The 13,307-nt window shown below is 38.6% G+C and overlaps 1 protein-coding gene across 5 annotated transcripts in view; it reads right to left on the reverse strand.

Moving 5' to 3' along the window:
- The window catches only part of NELL2 (neural EGFL like 2), a 400,918-nt gene that overhangs the window by 100,840 nt on the left and 286,771 nt on the right, over positions 1-13,307 (reverse strand). For all 5 annotated transcript variants that reach the window (XM_059402952.1, XM_059402949.1, XM_059402951.1 and 2 more), the window contains exons 15-16: positions 8,707-8,829; positions 5,586-5,681 (exon numbers count right to left, since the gene is read on the reverse strand). In XM_059402952.1, the coding sequence (XP_059258935.1) occupies positions 5,586-5,681; positions 8,707-8,829 (219 nt within the window). The remainder of the gene's footprint in view (positions 1-5,585; positions 5,682-8,706; positions 8,830-13,307) is intronic.

A 13,307-nucleotide genomic window follows, 5' to 3' on the forward strand; every position in this document is an offset into this window, starting at 1 on the left:
TCTGCTTTGACATTACAGCCTATCTTTTTTAGCACTGCCATTCGATACCAACTTTTCCCCAGTTATAAACATTTTAATTTGATTTAAGTCGGCAGTTACTTATAGGGGACTGTCATATCTTTTCGAGTTGTGCTGTAAATCACGACTGAAAGATTTACTTTTAGTATACTTGAGACAGCTTTGCATACTAATGAGGTCATCAGACTCATGTTTGCTGAGGGTTAGCGATTGGGTAAGAAATACGTATGGCAATGAGAAAGCTGTGAAACCTCAGCATAGAGATTTTGAATATATTTTATCGAGTTATCCAGGAAATAATCGCCCTGCTAAATCCAAGTTAAACACCTGATGGAATATTAGGATGTTTAATTAAAAATGAAGTTATGCTGTCCATGTGGGTGATTTTACACAGTGGCTAAAAAAGAAGACCATGAAAAATTAATTTTGCTCAGTAAGAAAATACACATAGCAGCCTCTTTGTGAGGTTGGTAAGGTGATTCAACCACTCCAGCAAGATAGGCATGATGCAGAAACAGACTCAATAAATTAGGGACAGGAGCTTCAGGGGAGCCCTTCTCAATAAAGTAACAAGGCTTGGTAAATGTCTTGAACATTAAGATTGTCTTTCAAGAAACTGGTAGATCCTATTACTTCATGCTCAGTGATTCCACTCTAAGGGCTCAACAGAGGGCCACTGGGGCCAGCAATTAGTCTCCGTTCTCAGCTATCAGGCAGCATCTAGCTCCAGCAGTCCAAGATTTAGGCCAGTCCTAAACTTACAAGATCTTAGCAGTCCTGATGCTTTTTCGCTACCTACGGAGAGAAAAACTGCCACAGTCTTCACTGATAAAGACAATAAGATTATTTGGCAGTTGAAGGGGAGGACATGACAAAAAGCACAGGCCTCGTGAGAGATGGTAGTAAGACAAATTCCTGAATAGACAGCATGGCATAGGAAGGAAGGGAAAAAAGGAAGAAAGGAAGGAAGGAAGGAAGGAAACAAGGGAGAGAGGGAGGGAAAGAGGCAGGAAAAGAAGAAAAAGGGAAACACTGGACTAGAAATCAGAAGCCCTGAGTTCTAAATTGTAAATCACTATCTATAATGAAACACCTTATCAAAAGTTACTTTACCCTTCTGTACCTTAATTACTTTATCTGCTATATGAGAGTTTAGGACCAGGTGACTCTGAAAGCCTCTTTAAACTAATGTTCAATAAAGTCCACCAAATATGATGCAATCATATCATCTTTTACCTCCTCGTTTAACTGACCACTCATTTCTTTATTTATTTACCAATGTCTTAAAGATTCAAAAGTGAACAAGATACACGTTTCATCCTCAAGAGACTCAATACCTTGGGCTATAAAAGAAGTGAGGAGACTGAGGGGCAAGAGGGCGAATGCTGGGCAGAGAAACAGGGGACAAATATTGAAGGGCCGTATCGATCTGTCAAGAAGTGTGAGGTCAGTGGGGGATGCTAAGGGTTTTTTTTCAGTACGGAATGACATGGTCAGATTTGTGCTCAGATATTCTGTGGAGAACTGACTGGAGAGAGATACACCTGAGCTCCCTGAGTTACTGTAGTCCAGCCAGAAAGGAAAGAAATGGACCCTAGTAAGCAGAACCAAAAGGATTTGGTGGGAGGTGAAAGGAAATAAGAGGGAGGTGACTCATTTTTTACTGGCCAACAGAGCTTGGTGGAGAAGGCCACTCACTGAAATACAGACTAAGAACCAGGGTTTGGTAACAGAAGAGGAAGAAGAGATATGCCAAAAGTCGTGGAGATATGTGTTCAGTATGGGGTCTTGAGATTTAAGGTCCTCAAAGAAACATACTGGAAGACGTGGGATATTTGCATCTGGATCACTTTCCACAGAATAAAGGAGCAGGTAGTTTACTTTATGAATCATGGAAGATTCTCTCTCCAGTGGTTTTACCTATTTAGAAATTATAGAATCTGTATGCCATCTTTAAAAGCTCTGAATTCTTTTTATAGGAATGTGTATGTATACATGTATATTCATGGAATTCATGGACTCCCAAAGTTCATCCAGAGACCTGTAGAGGTTCAACAATTCCAAGTTAAGGATCCCCACCAGTTAAGGAAAGAAGGCGGAAGCTGAAAAGGAAGTAACCCAGTTCCTCCATCTGAGTAGATAAGACAATAGAGAAAATGGTTTGAATTGTTCAAATAGTACCAGCAATGGCAGATAGAAGATATGGCAAAAGACTGGCATAATGGTCACAAACCAGTTTCATCTTCCTGCACATTCAGTTCAGCTAGATTTTCTAAACCACTCAAGTCTATGGGGTGAGCTCTTACCAACTGTATGTGAGAGGAAGGGACATGCATGTCATTTCTGGTCTGAGGCAGCGACAGTGGGGGTGCATTCTCCATGTTTTCTCTGTGGTCCTCTTCTCTGTGGCAGTAGAGGCTGTGTGTTGTGCATGACTTAACTTATCAAATGGCAATAGCGGGGGGCCTGGCTTAAGCAGGCCCAATCCCAAAGCAAATGCTTTTTGTATTAATCACTGAGATTTTAGGACTTGATATAGAAGTTGATATTAGTTGGTTTTATTAATGAAGTAAATACCAATAATAACAATACTCCTCATATGTAAGGCCCATAGGTTAATAAAAATAATTTTACACTATTTGCTTTAGTTTTCTTTATAGCTCTTATTATTACCTGATACTATTTTAGGTATTTATTTATTTTCCTATTTATAGACCCTCTAACTCAACTAGGCCATAATTTCCATGCAGATTAAGAACTCAGTGTTGTTCACTGCTATACCCTATTTCTAGATCAGGGCTCAGCATATAAAAGGTCCTAAATAAATGTTTGTTGAATAATGAGAGAACAGATTATTTCGTGTTCTCCTCTAAAGATATTTTTTAAAGGGCACAACTTCTATTTATAACTACATCAAAAGTGGTGGTGCTGGGCGCCTGGGTGGCTCAATGGGTTAGGCCGCTGCCTTCAGCTCAGGTCATGATCTCAGGGTCCTGGGATCGAGTCCCGCATCGGGCTCTCTGCTCAGCAGGGAGCCTGCTTCCTCCTCTTTCTCTCTGCCTGACTCTCTGCCTACTTGTGATCCCTCTCTCTGTAAAATAAATAAATAAAATCTTAAGGAAAAAAAAAAAGTGGTGGTGCTAGAAGGTGAGGGGTTAGGATCTGGCCTGGAGGAATGATTGGGACAGATGCTTTGAGGCAAGTACTGTCATTACAACTTCTCAGGAAGGAGTTAGGAATACCTTGCTTCTCAAATAGTGCAATGTGGTCTTGGGCCAGGAGATTCTAGAAGGCAGAGACAAATTCTGACCCCATGTCTTACAGCACCAACTTAACTCAATGGTAGTAAGTTAAATGTTTTCATATATTATGGAATAGAAACGAATGAATTTTGGAGAAAAAACATGAGTTTTTGGAGAAATTTTATTTACCATTGTGGTAAGCCTTTTCAGGATGGGCCTATGTTAAGACATTTTCTCTGCTCTCTCATTAGAATGACAAGAAACTTTGAAAAACATTGATATAGATTAAAAAACAAGAACAAAAACCCAAAACCTGGGTTTGGGAGCAGAAAGACCTTTGTATTCAGCTATTTAATCTATGGCCTTAGAAAACAAAATTAATCATTCTAAACCCAAATATTTTTGTTTAAAAATGGAGGTGATACCTATCTTGGAAGAGACTTACAAAGAGTAGGTGATGTATAGATAGTACAAGACACTAAGAAGTTATATAACTTGCCCAAGGCCACATAATATGTAAAGGATAGGGCTAGATTTTGAATCTACATCTGTTCTGTCCTTCTCAAAGCCCTTGAAAGTTCTGTCCTTCTCAAAGCTCTTACTGTAAGTAGATACCTACTTACAGTAAGCCTAGGATTGTCTTCATATAGATTGAAAGTTCAAAGATAATTAGAAAAAGTTAAATATTCTGTTGGGTTATTTTTAACTCCTTAGTTTTAAATTTTACATTACTCAAATCAATCTCACCCCATTCCAGATTTTCACAATCTCATACATTATATATATTTTTTTCTAGTGGAAGAATGATATGCAGAATTAGGCATGGCCATTATTCATCTCAGATTTTCTGGGAAAGAAATTTACTTCAAAATTACACACCATTGAAATGTCCTGAAAAAAGCCAGTACTTCTGTATCCAGACTCTATACCAGAAGCAGCACCAAATACTGTATTCAGGAAACATGGTCACCACACGTGTGGATATACAGGAGGACTGTCAGCTACCTTGGTGTGTTCGGGTGTACTGGTGGAGACCATGGGATAGAAACATTGCAGAAGCACAACACCAGAAGTGCCTGACTGTGACCTAGGAAATCCTATGATAGTTAATTACCAGAAATTTGTATTTTTAACAAGTTAAGCCTCATGTGTGAGTAACATGCACAGTGAGTTTGGAACTCCTGACTTAGGAAATAATCCCCTTAAGAAAGAGTCCTACATATCAAAGATGGCCACCATCCATTTTCTATTAGAGACCTTCATAACTCAATTGTCCCTGAAGCTTTAGGATTATCACTTAGAGGTATGTATAGAAAGAAACAATTTAGTGATGCAAACCCCTCTGCGGGTATCCTTCTGTGCACAGTGACAGGACCAGTTCAGGAAAATTTTTACTTCTCAAGTGGTCCAGAACATTTTCTGTCTCATGTTCTTTTCCATCAGTGTTTTTATTAAATCACACTACTCTGCAAGTAGACGGGACACGCACATCTATTACACAGAGATTTATAGAAAGTAATGTAAGATGGCAACCACCCATCCCTGGAGTAGCAGCTTTCTGTTAGGGACAATAATGGGCTTTCCTGAGGTCATCTACTATCAGAATCCACTTAACCTAAAGCAACCAAAACCACTATCGACATGATTTTAGTTTAAGAGCCAATGTTCTCACGCTGTGTTTTCAATTGACAAAATATCTTACTGTGGTTCATAAGATATATATACAGACTATGCAGTTATACATATTATATAATATATAATACATGTATATATTAGTTTCTAGTATTAGCATCCATCAGAAAGAATGAATTCAAAATGAACTCGGATGAGGAATAATCAGAAAGTAGAAAACTTTAAATATTTTGTAAATAAACAACAATGAATGAATATTAAATGAGTCAGGCAAAAACTTATTACATTTCTCAAATGTGGAGGCAGGAAGTAGTAGGTCCTAGAAAGTGATCTGGCCATAAACTTGAAATCTATCCTTTAATATAGTCATACAGATGCCGGGAAAAATAGGCTCCAAATAAGTAAAACGAATTATGAAGTCACAAAATCCTGGCCAACCCCACATATCTTTCTAAAAAGGTCCAATATTCTCCTAGTTACAAGCTGCAAAACCTCCATAGAATGACTTTGGGGAAATGCCCAGTGAATATGCGTGCAACACTGACACGTACCACCTCCTCACTCTCAACACTCCCTTATTAATAGTGCCATGCTTTGAGACCCACTTGAAAGTTGAAACATTATTTTCCTTATGGATTACTTTATACACAGGCGTAAAAATTCATTTTCTAGAAGATGGAATGATATTCTTACCCGTTTCACAGCTGGGCCCAGTGAAGCCTTGCGGGCAGGCACACACATTAGCGGCAATACAAGCTCCTCCGTTCCTACAGCCGTCCTTGCAAAATGCTAAAAATAATCCAGATACATGATGTTAGCATTTTAGAAGAAAGTAGTCCAAGTTACTCTAAACCCAGCTTTTCTTTATTCCCTTGGGATGTGGACATCAAATTATATATGTTATTATAATTTCAAATTCCTCTAAGACTTTCCATGCAGGTAAGAAACTTCAACCCAATTTGTAAAGCAGTACTCTTTTCAACATTAAAGAAATATTTCACCTGTAAAATAAAACACTAAACTTTCTTTTAGCAAAAATCAGTAACCTCACACAACAGGAAGTACATGAGAATTAGAGTTGCATGTCACTGTAATAGTCTAGCTTGAAATGAAAAACGGAAACTATCCTAGAGTTTTCTTAAGGAGCAAACTACCAGCTAAAGACTCGGTAAGGAAATAGAAAATGATTGACTCCTATGAGTCTCTGATCATTCTACACATTGTGCCAGAGTATTAGAGAAATGCCCCATCTTTCACAAAGTTCTAAATCAGTCCCTGTGATGAACCAGCCAATGGCAAAAATTGGCTATAGTGAAAAGAGCCTTGCATTCCTCTGCTGAGGACAGGTCAAGATCCAGAATTAAGGACAAAGGTATCACAAAGTCTGCTGTATTAGAGTCGGTTTGTGAGTGAGGTGAATTCGTCTATGGGTAGGAAAAGGAACCAAGATCTGAGCCATTGCAAGGGTGCCCTTTTGAAGTGTTGCCCAATTCAGAGGAGAGAAAAATAAGATGGGTGACCCTGAGCACCCTTAGATGCTTCTGTTTCCACTTTAGCTTGTTCTTTGGTTCTATAAGGCTCCAAAGCCACTCCTTCAGCCTGGCAAGGTCTGTAATGGATGAATTAGATCAGCTTGTTCCAGGCACTGGGGTAAAAGCATTTTCTCTAGTTTTCTGGCACGCGCTTCCTCTCATTAGTTAGGATGTACTTTCTCAGAGTGGTAAAATGGAGACATCTGGGATTCTGGTGCTGAGTTAAAGGAAGAGGGCACAAAGAGGACATTTGGCTTCTTTGGTTATGGGTCCCAATCTGTCTTCATCCCAGACAAAAAGAGCACCTAGTCACCAAGGATTTGCAAAGAGATTGAGAATGTAAACCTCATAAATAATAAAGGGTCCATCTGCTAAACCATGTGTGTGTCTTCCTGGAAATCCCGTGCAAGGACACAGCACAGGACTCAATGATTCAGATCCTACATCTACACCACTTATCGTTCAGCTTTTGACACTCCCAGCAGGAATACACACATGAACTAGAGAGTCTTTATTCAGGCAACCTAGAGGCTCAACTTCTAGCAGAAATTTTGGATCCATGGAAGTTCTCCTTCCTTCAAAGCTAAGAATTACCTGTCTGCATCTGCTCATGATTGCAAGAGTTCCTTATGCTATAACTTTATTCTTCATGTTTAATTAGGAGTCAGAGTGAAAGAGAAATAAGAGTGAGAAGTTTGGCTCCCAAATGAAATCTTAACCCCTCTCCTTTGTCAATTTTCAGTATATCTGGGTGCTTTGAGGTAGTCCTAGGCGTTCAGTTACACCATGAATGGGCTTTAAACATCTGGCTTTTCTCAGGATTAATCTAGTTTCTCTGGCACAATCTTTTGGGATTTAGACCTTAAAGTGAGTAGGCCTGTTCACACTGCTCTAAATTAAAGATCCCCATAGATTTTTCCAAAGCGGAGGAATCCTCTGGCCCATCGCTATCTACCTCCACTGTATTACTGGAGACTAGGTCATAAGACCCTTGCTCATGGGCCATCCGTACTTATTTCTACCTCCTATATATACAGTGTCATAGAAGATTATAATTTTAGTCAACTCCAGGCTAATGGGCACACATGTATTTGAGAAGTGGGTAGTTTTTATACAAATCATAAAAAAAAACCTATATGGCCTAATAAGGAATATGGATTTTAGCCTACAGGAGTTTGTGGAGTTTCTAAAATAGAAATTCTATTCCCCTTGTGAAGTAGTAGGTAAGCTTAAGCCTACCTGATGAAGCAACAGAGGGTACCGGTGAAAGAGTAAATTAGTGGATAGCAGTTTATTACAGCTAGAACATCCACCGATGTGGATGAAAGGAACATCTGGGCACCATAGGACTTTTAAAAGAGTTACTGATTGGTCTTAACAAAGCAGCAAAAATGGGAAACCACAACAAGTAGAGACCCAATATTCTCAGTTAAATAGTACTTAATAGCTCAAAAGAGAGAAGAGAAGAAACACTATCAGACAACCCCCAGTAGAGATATTTCACAGTGGACTTTGGTGGTAGAAAAAATGGGCTGACTGTACTGTCAAAAAAACAAACAAACAAACAAACAAGCAAACACAGCTGTCACATTTGGATTCACACGCAAGTATTTAAACCTGGGAGTACACTGGCAACCTGGAAGAAAACAGAGGATCAAAGGAATGCAGCTACTTCTATAGCTGATGTGATGCTGTTAATTGGATGTACCCGCACAACTGAAGAGCAAGTCATGGAAAGAACAGAGTGGGCCAACTGGAAGCAGAAGGACTTGGGGTAAAACAACAAAAAGTTGATGTTTGAGATTTTGAAGGTCGAACAGTTCTAATCAAAAGTGTCCAGGTGTGGGGCGCCTGGGTGGCTCAGTGGGTTAAAGTCTCTGCCTTCAGCTCAGGTCATGGTCCCAGGGTCCATGGGACCATCCCAGGGAACTTGCTTCCCTCCTTTCTTTCTCTCTCTCTCTCTCTCTCTGCCTGCCTCTCTGCTTATTTGTGATATCTATCAAATAAATAAATAAAATCTTTTAAAACAAAAAGTGTCCAGGTGTGATTATGGGTATGGTCTGCTGGACAAGAACAGAGATAGAAACCACTGTGGTGGAGGTCAAGGAACGCTACATCAATGTCATTGAACAGTTTGGCCATGTAAACACTGACATAACCCAGGAGGAAGACTGAGATGGGAAGTACTCAGAAGGGAGATGACGGTGAGGAGAAGAGGGGAGGCAGGTGAAGATGCACTGTATTATCCTTAAAGTCCAGCCACTGGCATTTAGACCTTTTACCTTTGCACGTGGTTCCATTCCCTGTATAGCCTGGTTTGCAAACACAGTTGTGTCCTCCAACAGTATTGAAGCATAAAGCATTTTCGTCACAGTTGTGCTGATTTGTGATACACTCATCATGTTCTGGAATGAGAAATACAATTTTGTTACTCAAAGATAGATTTTCAAAGAGACGGCATTTTAAACCGTCCCTGAATCTCGGTTATTGCATGGTATTTCTTTCAAACAGAGATTTCCACAAAGTATACATTAAAGAAGGGCTCCTATTTTGAAGCATCGCATACTCCTCTTGAAATACACACATAGTTTATGTAGCCACAAACCTTGAATGCAAAAGGATTTGGACAGAAGGTCCACCGAGAGGAGGAAGGAATGGAAGACGACGAGAGGCAAGAGTGTGGATCATTCTCAGAAGTGGATGGCTGAGGTGCTGAGCTGCTCTATACAGTCTCTGTGGCTGACATTTGGGGGAGTTGTTCTCATGAAATAAATCTGCTACCTAACTCTTCATCGTGTAGCATGAAAAGGGTGCTAGGAAAGGATGTGAAATTGTATTGCTTCATGAATCCCGGCCTGCAGAAAAATAGAGCTGAAGCTCTGGGAGTTAGTAGAGTGCAGTTGTCAGCCGGACCCACACTTCCAGACTCAAAGATATACACGCTATACTGGGGGAGTTATCTGACCTCCGCAGGAAGCTCTCTCCTTCTGCAAATCAAGTGTCAAGAGTTCTTTTAAAGAAGACAACTTGCTTTTATGATATGTGCAAATCCAAACTTTAAAACACACAATCGGTATGATACTTCCTTTCACTGTGGGCAACTTGACACTTTAGAAAACACTGAATCATCTGACTGTCCCAGCACCCCGTGAGAGAGGCAGAACCAATATCATTATAACCATTTTAAAAATGAGTCAATAGTGGCTCGAGTGCTTAAGTCGCCTGTTCAAGTTCACAGGAGCATTAGGTAACATCAGAATTCTAGCTCCATGTTCAGCAAAAACGTAAATATGTGGAATAAATACAGTACATATAGAAAGGAAACAGATCTGAAATCAAAATCAAGATGAGTAGGAAATGAAACATAAGTAAGGAAATTTATACAAACTAGTTCAGGAAAATCACTTAGTCTCTTATATAAACACTACTTAGCCCTAAAATTAAAAATATATTTTAATATACTTAAATTAATTGAGCTATTAATTCGCTAGGATATAAATCATCAAAGCAGAAAGAAATATTTGCTTTCCTTTTTCAAACTCAACATATTCTAGACAATATATGCATTCCCCCAGACAATACATTTTAATAATAATATATTTATAACTTGAAAAAAAATTGCTTTGGGCATGTTGAGATTAGACTAAAATCACTTATTTCAATGCTAAAATACAATGCTATATTTTTTTCAAATAAAGATTAACATTTTGTGCCCTGTGTTATATATAAGTGCAAAGTTATAATAGTTTGAACTATAGCCCTGTAATAAAATTCTTAGATATTATTCCCAATAGTCTTTCAGAGGAAAGAGAGCTCTCAATCATTAAGGTTTTAGGACTGCACAAATAGGTATCTTATCCTCCAAATCCCTGGCTGAATATTCCCAAAGTGTAGGAAATTCTACCTTTATTATCTGGTATCAGAAACTTTCATAGTTGTTGTTGAATTCATGCCCATCGACAATAGCTTTGAAAGAACCTGGATTTTACATAGGTCTCCTGACTGGGGCTACCACTGGACCACTACCAAATTTCAGAGGGCCAGGAATGGGCAGTCTACCTACCTCTGGGTCTGGCTGCCTGAAGCAAAATAAATCTAGACTCTGAAGTTTGCACCTGCTGCCAATTTTCTTCCCAGTGCAATTCAAAGTGCTGCAGTTAATCTATAAATCTCTATATGGACAGCCGTAGGCTCTTTAAAGACAGCTGCTGATTGATTGGATGCTGTTTTCATCCCTGCCTTGGTTGTCTTCTTAATTAGATGGAACTCACTGGGTAGAGGAGGGGCCTAACAGGAGGCAGCTTCGCCCCCAATATGATGATTCCCACACACTTTAATTAATTACACAACCTGGGATCTGGCTACCCCTGTTGTCATTTACCTTCGAGGTCACTGAAATGAGTAAGCATGCTCCCGAGCAATTTGAGGCTAAAGAAAATTTTCAGGTTTTGAAATATACCCGCACACACCTTCCTGTTCCCTGTGCCTGGGGTGCCTGCTCCGGGTGCTCTCCAGGCAAACCCTTACCACTTCTAAAGATCACACTGAAAAGTCTTGTTTTATGTGCAAATACCATTCTTGCCCCCTCCTGCAGAGTTAGGGGCTGCTGGCTGTTTACCCTACCACCATAGATAAGGCTCTGTTATTGTATTTTATCAGAAATGTCTATTTCTCCTTGATTCTCCATCTTCGTGCCCTACGAGGAACCATTAATTTTTGGACAAGAATTTTGTATTTTTTAAAAAAGATTTTATTTATTTATTTGACAGAGAGAGAAGACAGAGATCACAAGTAGGCAGAGAGGCAGGCAGAGAGAGAGGGGGAAGCAGGCTCCCTGCTGAGCAGAGAGCCCGCTGCGGGGCTCGATCCCAGGACCCTGAGATCATGGAGCCCTTACCCACTGAGCCACCCAAGAATTTTGTGTTTTTATTTGTATTTTATTTCAGCATTCAAAGAATGTTTCTTAAATAAATAATTAAATGAATAAATGACCAAAGGAAGAAAACTACAGGATACTTCCTCTGCTGTTCTAACTCAAACCAATCCTAATTCGTTTAGTTGTAGACAAGATGACAAACAGAAGGCTACTGAAAATGTTTTTCTAAACTAATTTTACTGTGGTGGTATTTTGTTTGGGATATTTCAAAAATTATTTAAGGTAGCAAGACATACCTCGAAAACAGAAAATATTAATTCCTTTACACTCTCACTTTAAAATTTTTCACACTCCTTAAAAGTTGATTATACTTAGAACCATTGACTAACAGTAAACTGTGACCTGAGGAAGTCTTTAAAAATGCCTATGTCTCAAGGTGCCTGGGTGGCTCAGTGCGTTAAGTGTCTGCTCAGTAGGTTAAGCTCAGGTCCTGATCTCAAGGTCCTGGGATCGAGCCCCATGTCAGGTTCCCTGCTCACTGGAGAGTCTGTTTCTCCCTCTGCAGCCCACACTACCCTGCACAGCTTGTGCTCTGTCTCTCTCAAATAAATAAATAAAATCTTTTTAAAAAAATGCCTGTGTCTCACAGAAGAATTAACTTTAATTTGATAGCCCTCCACAAAACAGAATATGAATGAGGCAAGGAGAAAATATTCTATTCTATAAGGTCATCTCAATAAATAGATAATTATTGCTGCTCTATGTCCAGTTTTGGTCAAATGTCAACTTCTTAGCCTTTCCCTGACTCACATATCCCTAAGGACTCTACCAGCAACCCACCAGTCAGCCTCTCCTTTTTTAATACTCTCTCTAACATTTGTAACATACAATAAGTTAAATTAAATAAAATAAGGAGGGAAATATTAAGATAAGGTTAAATCAATATTATGTTGCAGTGTTTGAGAGGAGCATGGCAGGATGCAGTAGTAAACGAATTTCAAGTGTTATTTCATATATATTGAAAAGCAGACATTTCAGATCTGATGTTCACAATATCCAGTTCCTAAGACTCAATGCTATTTTCACATTCTCAGTTAAAATTTTCATTGTTCATGTGACATGACAGTCCAGATAAAAGCTGGGATTGTAACCAAATACGCCTCTCTCTAAATGTTCTTCATTAAAAAGAATTGCATATGGTTATTTTAATCAAAATTGATCACACGTTGTATCTATACATTTTAAATTTAAATAAAATGGAAAAAATAAACATGCAGGAAGAAAACATCACTCAACAGTACTAAACAAAAGTAATGTAGTTGTCAATCATCATAATACATTATATGTAGAATCAATCATCTTATATTGCTAGCTGGCAAAGATCTGTCTTTTGTGCCATAATTTGCTATGCATCTTTATGTACTCTGTAAAACTGATTTCATACCAGTGACAAGGGTCAATACATTCAAATGCCTCTACAGAAAAAAAAAAAGTGATAATATATACACTTGGATTTATCTAAATGCAAATGTCACATAGAACAATAATACTTCAGTTTCACTGATGAACTCCTAACCTGAGTAGCTTAATGTCTCTAAAATCATTTTAAGACTCTATACCTAACAGGTCATTGGTCATAGTTACATACAGTTGGACTTAAATTGAGCTTGAAATTTGGTATTCATATTGAGCTGTTTCCAGAATAAATGTTCTATCTAAAGACAAAACGGCCACATTAAAATTCACATAGCTTTTCTTACTATGACTTCAACACAGACATGCAACACACATAGCAAATGTTCTATTCAAGAATTTCACTGATACAAAATGCAAATACTACAGAAAATAGGAGTGAAAAGTAATTTAAATATATCTACACTTCAGTTCAATTACATACAATTCTCTTCAAGGTCTACTGTGTATTCAAATTTTTTTGGAATTAAAAATGTGATTATAAAAATTGTGATTATAAGTGGTAGCTCCCTCAAAAAGCTTACAGTTTTAGTT

The sequence above is a fragment of the Mustela nigripes genome, chromosome 6 (genome assembly GCF_022355385.1).
Source record: "Mustela nigripes isolate SB6536 chromosome 6, MUSNIG.SB6536, whole genome shotgun sequence".
NCBI classification, from domain to species: domain Eukaryota; kingdom Metazoa; phylum Chordata; class Mammalia; order Carnivora; family Mustelidae; genus Mustela; species Mustela nigripes.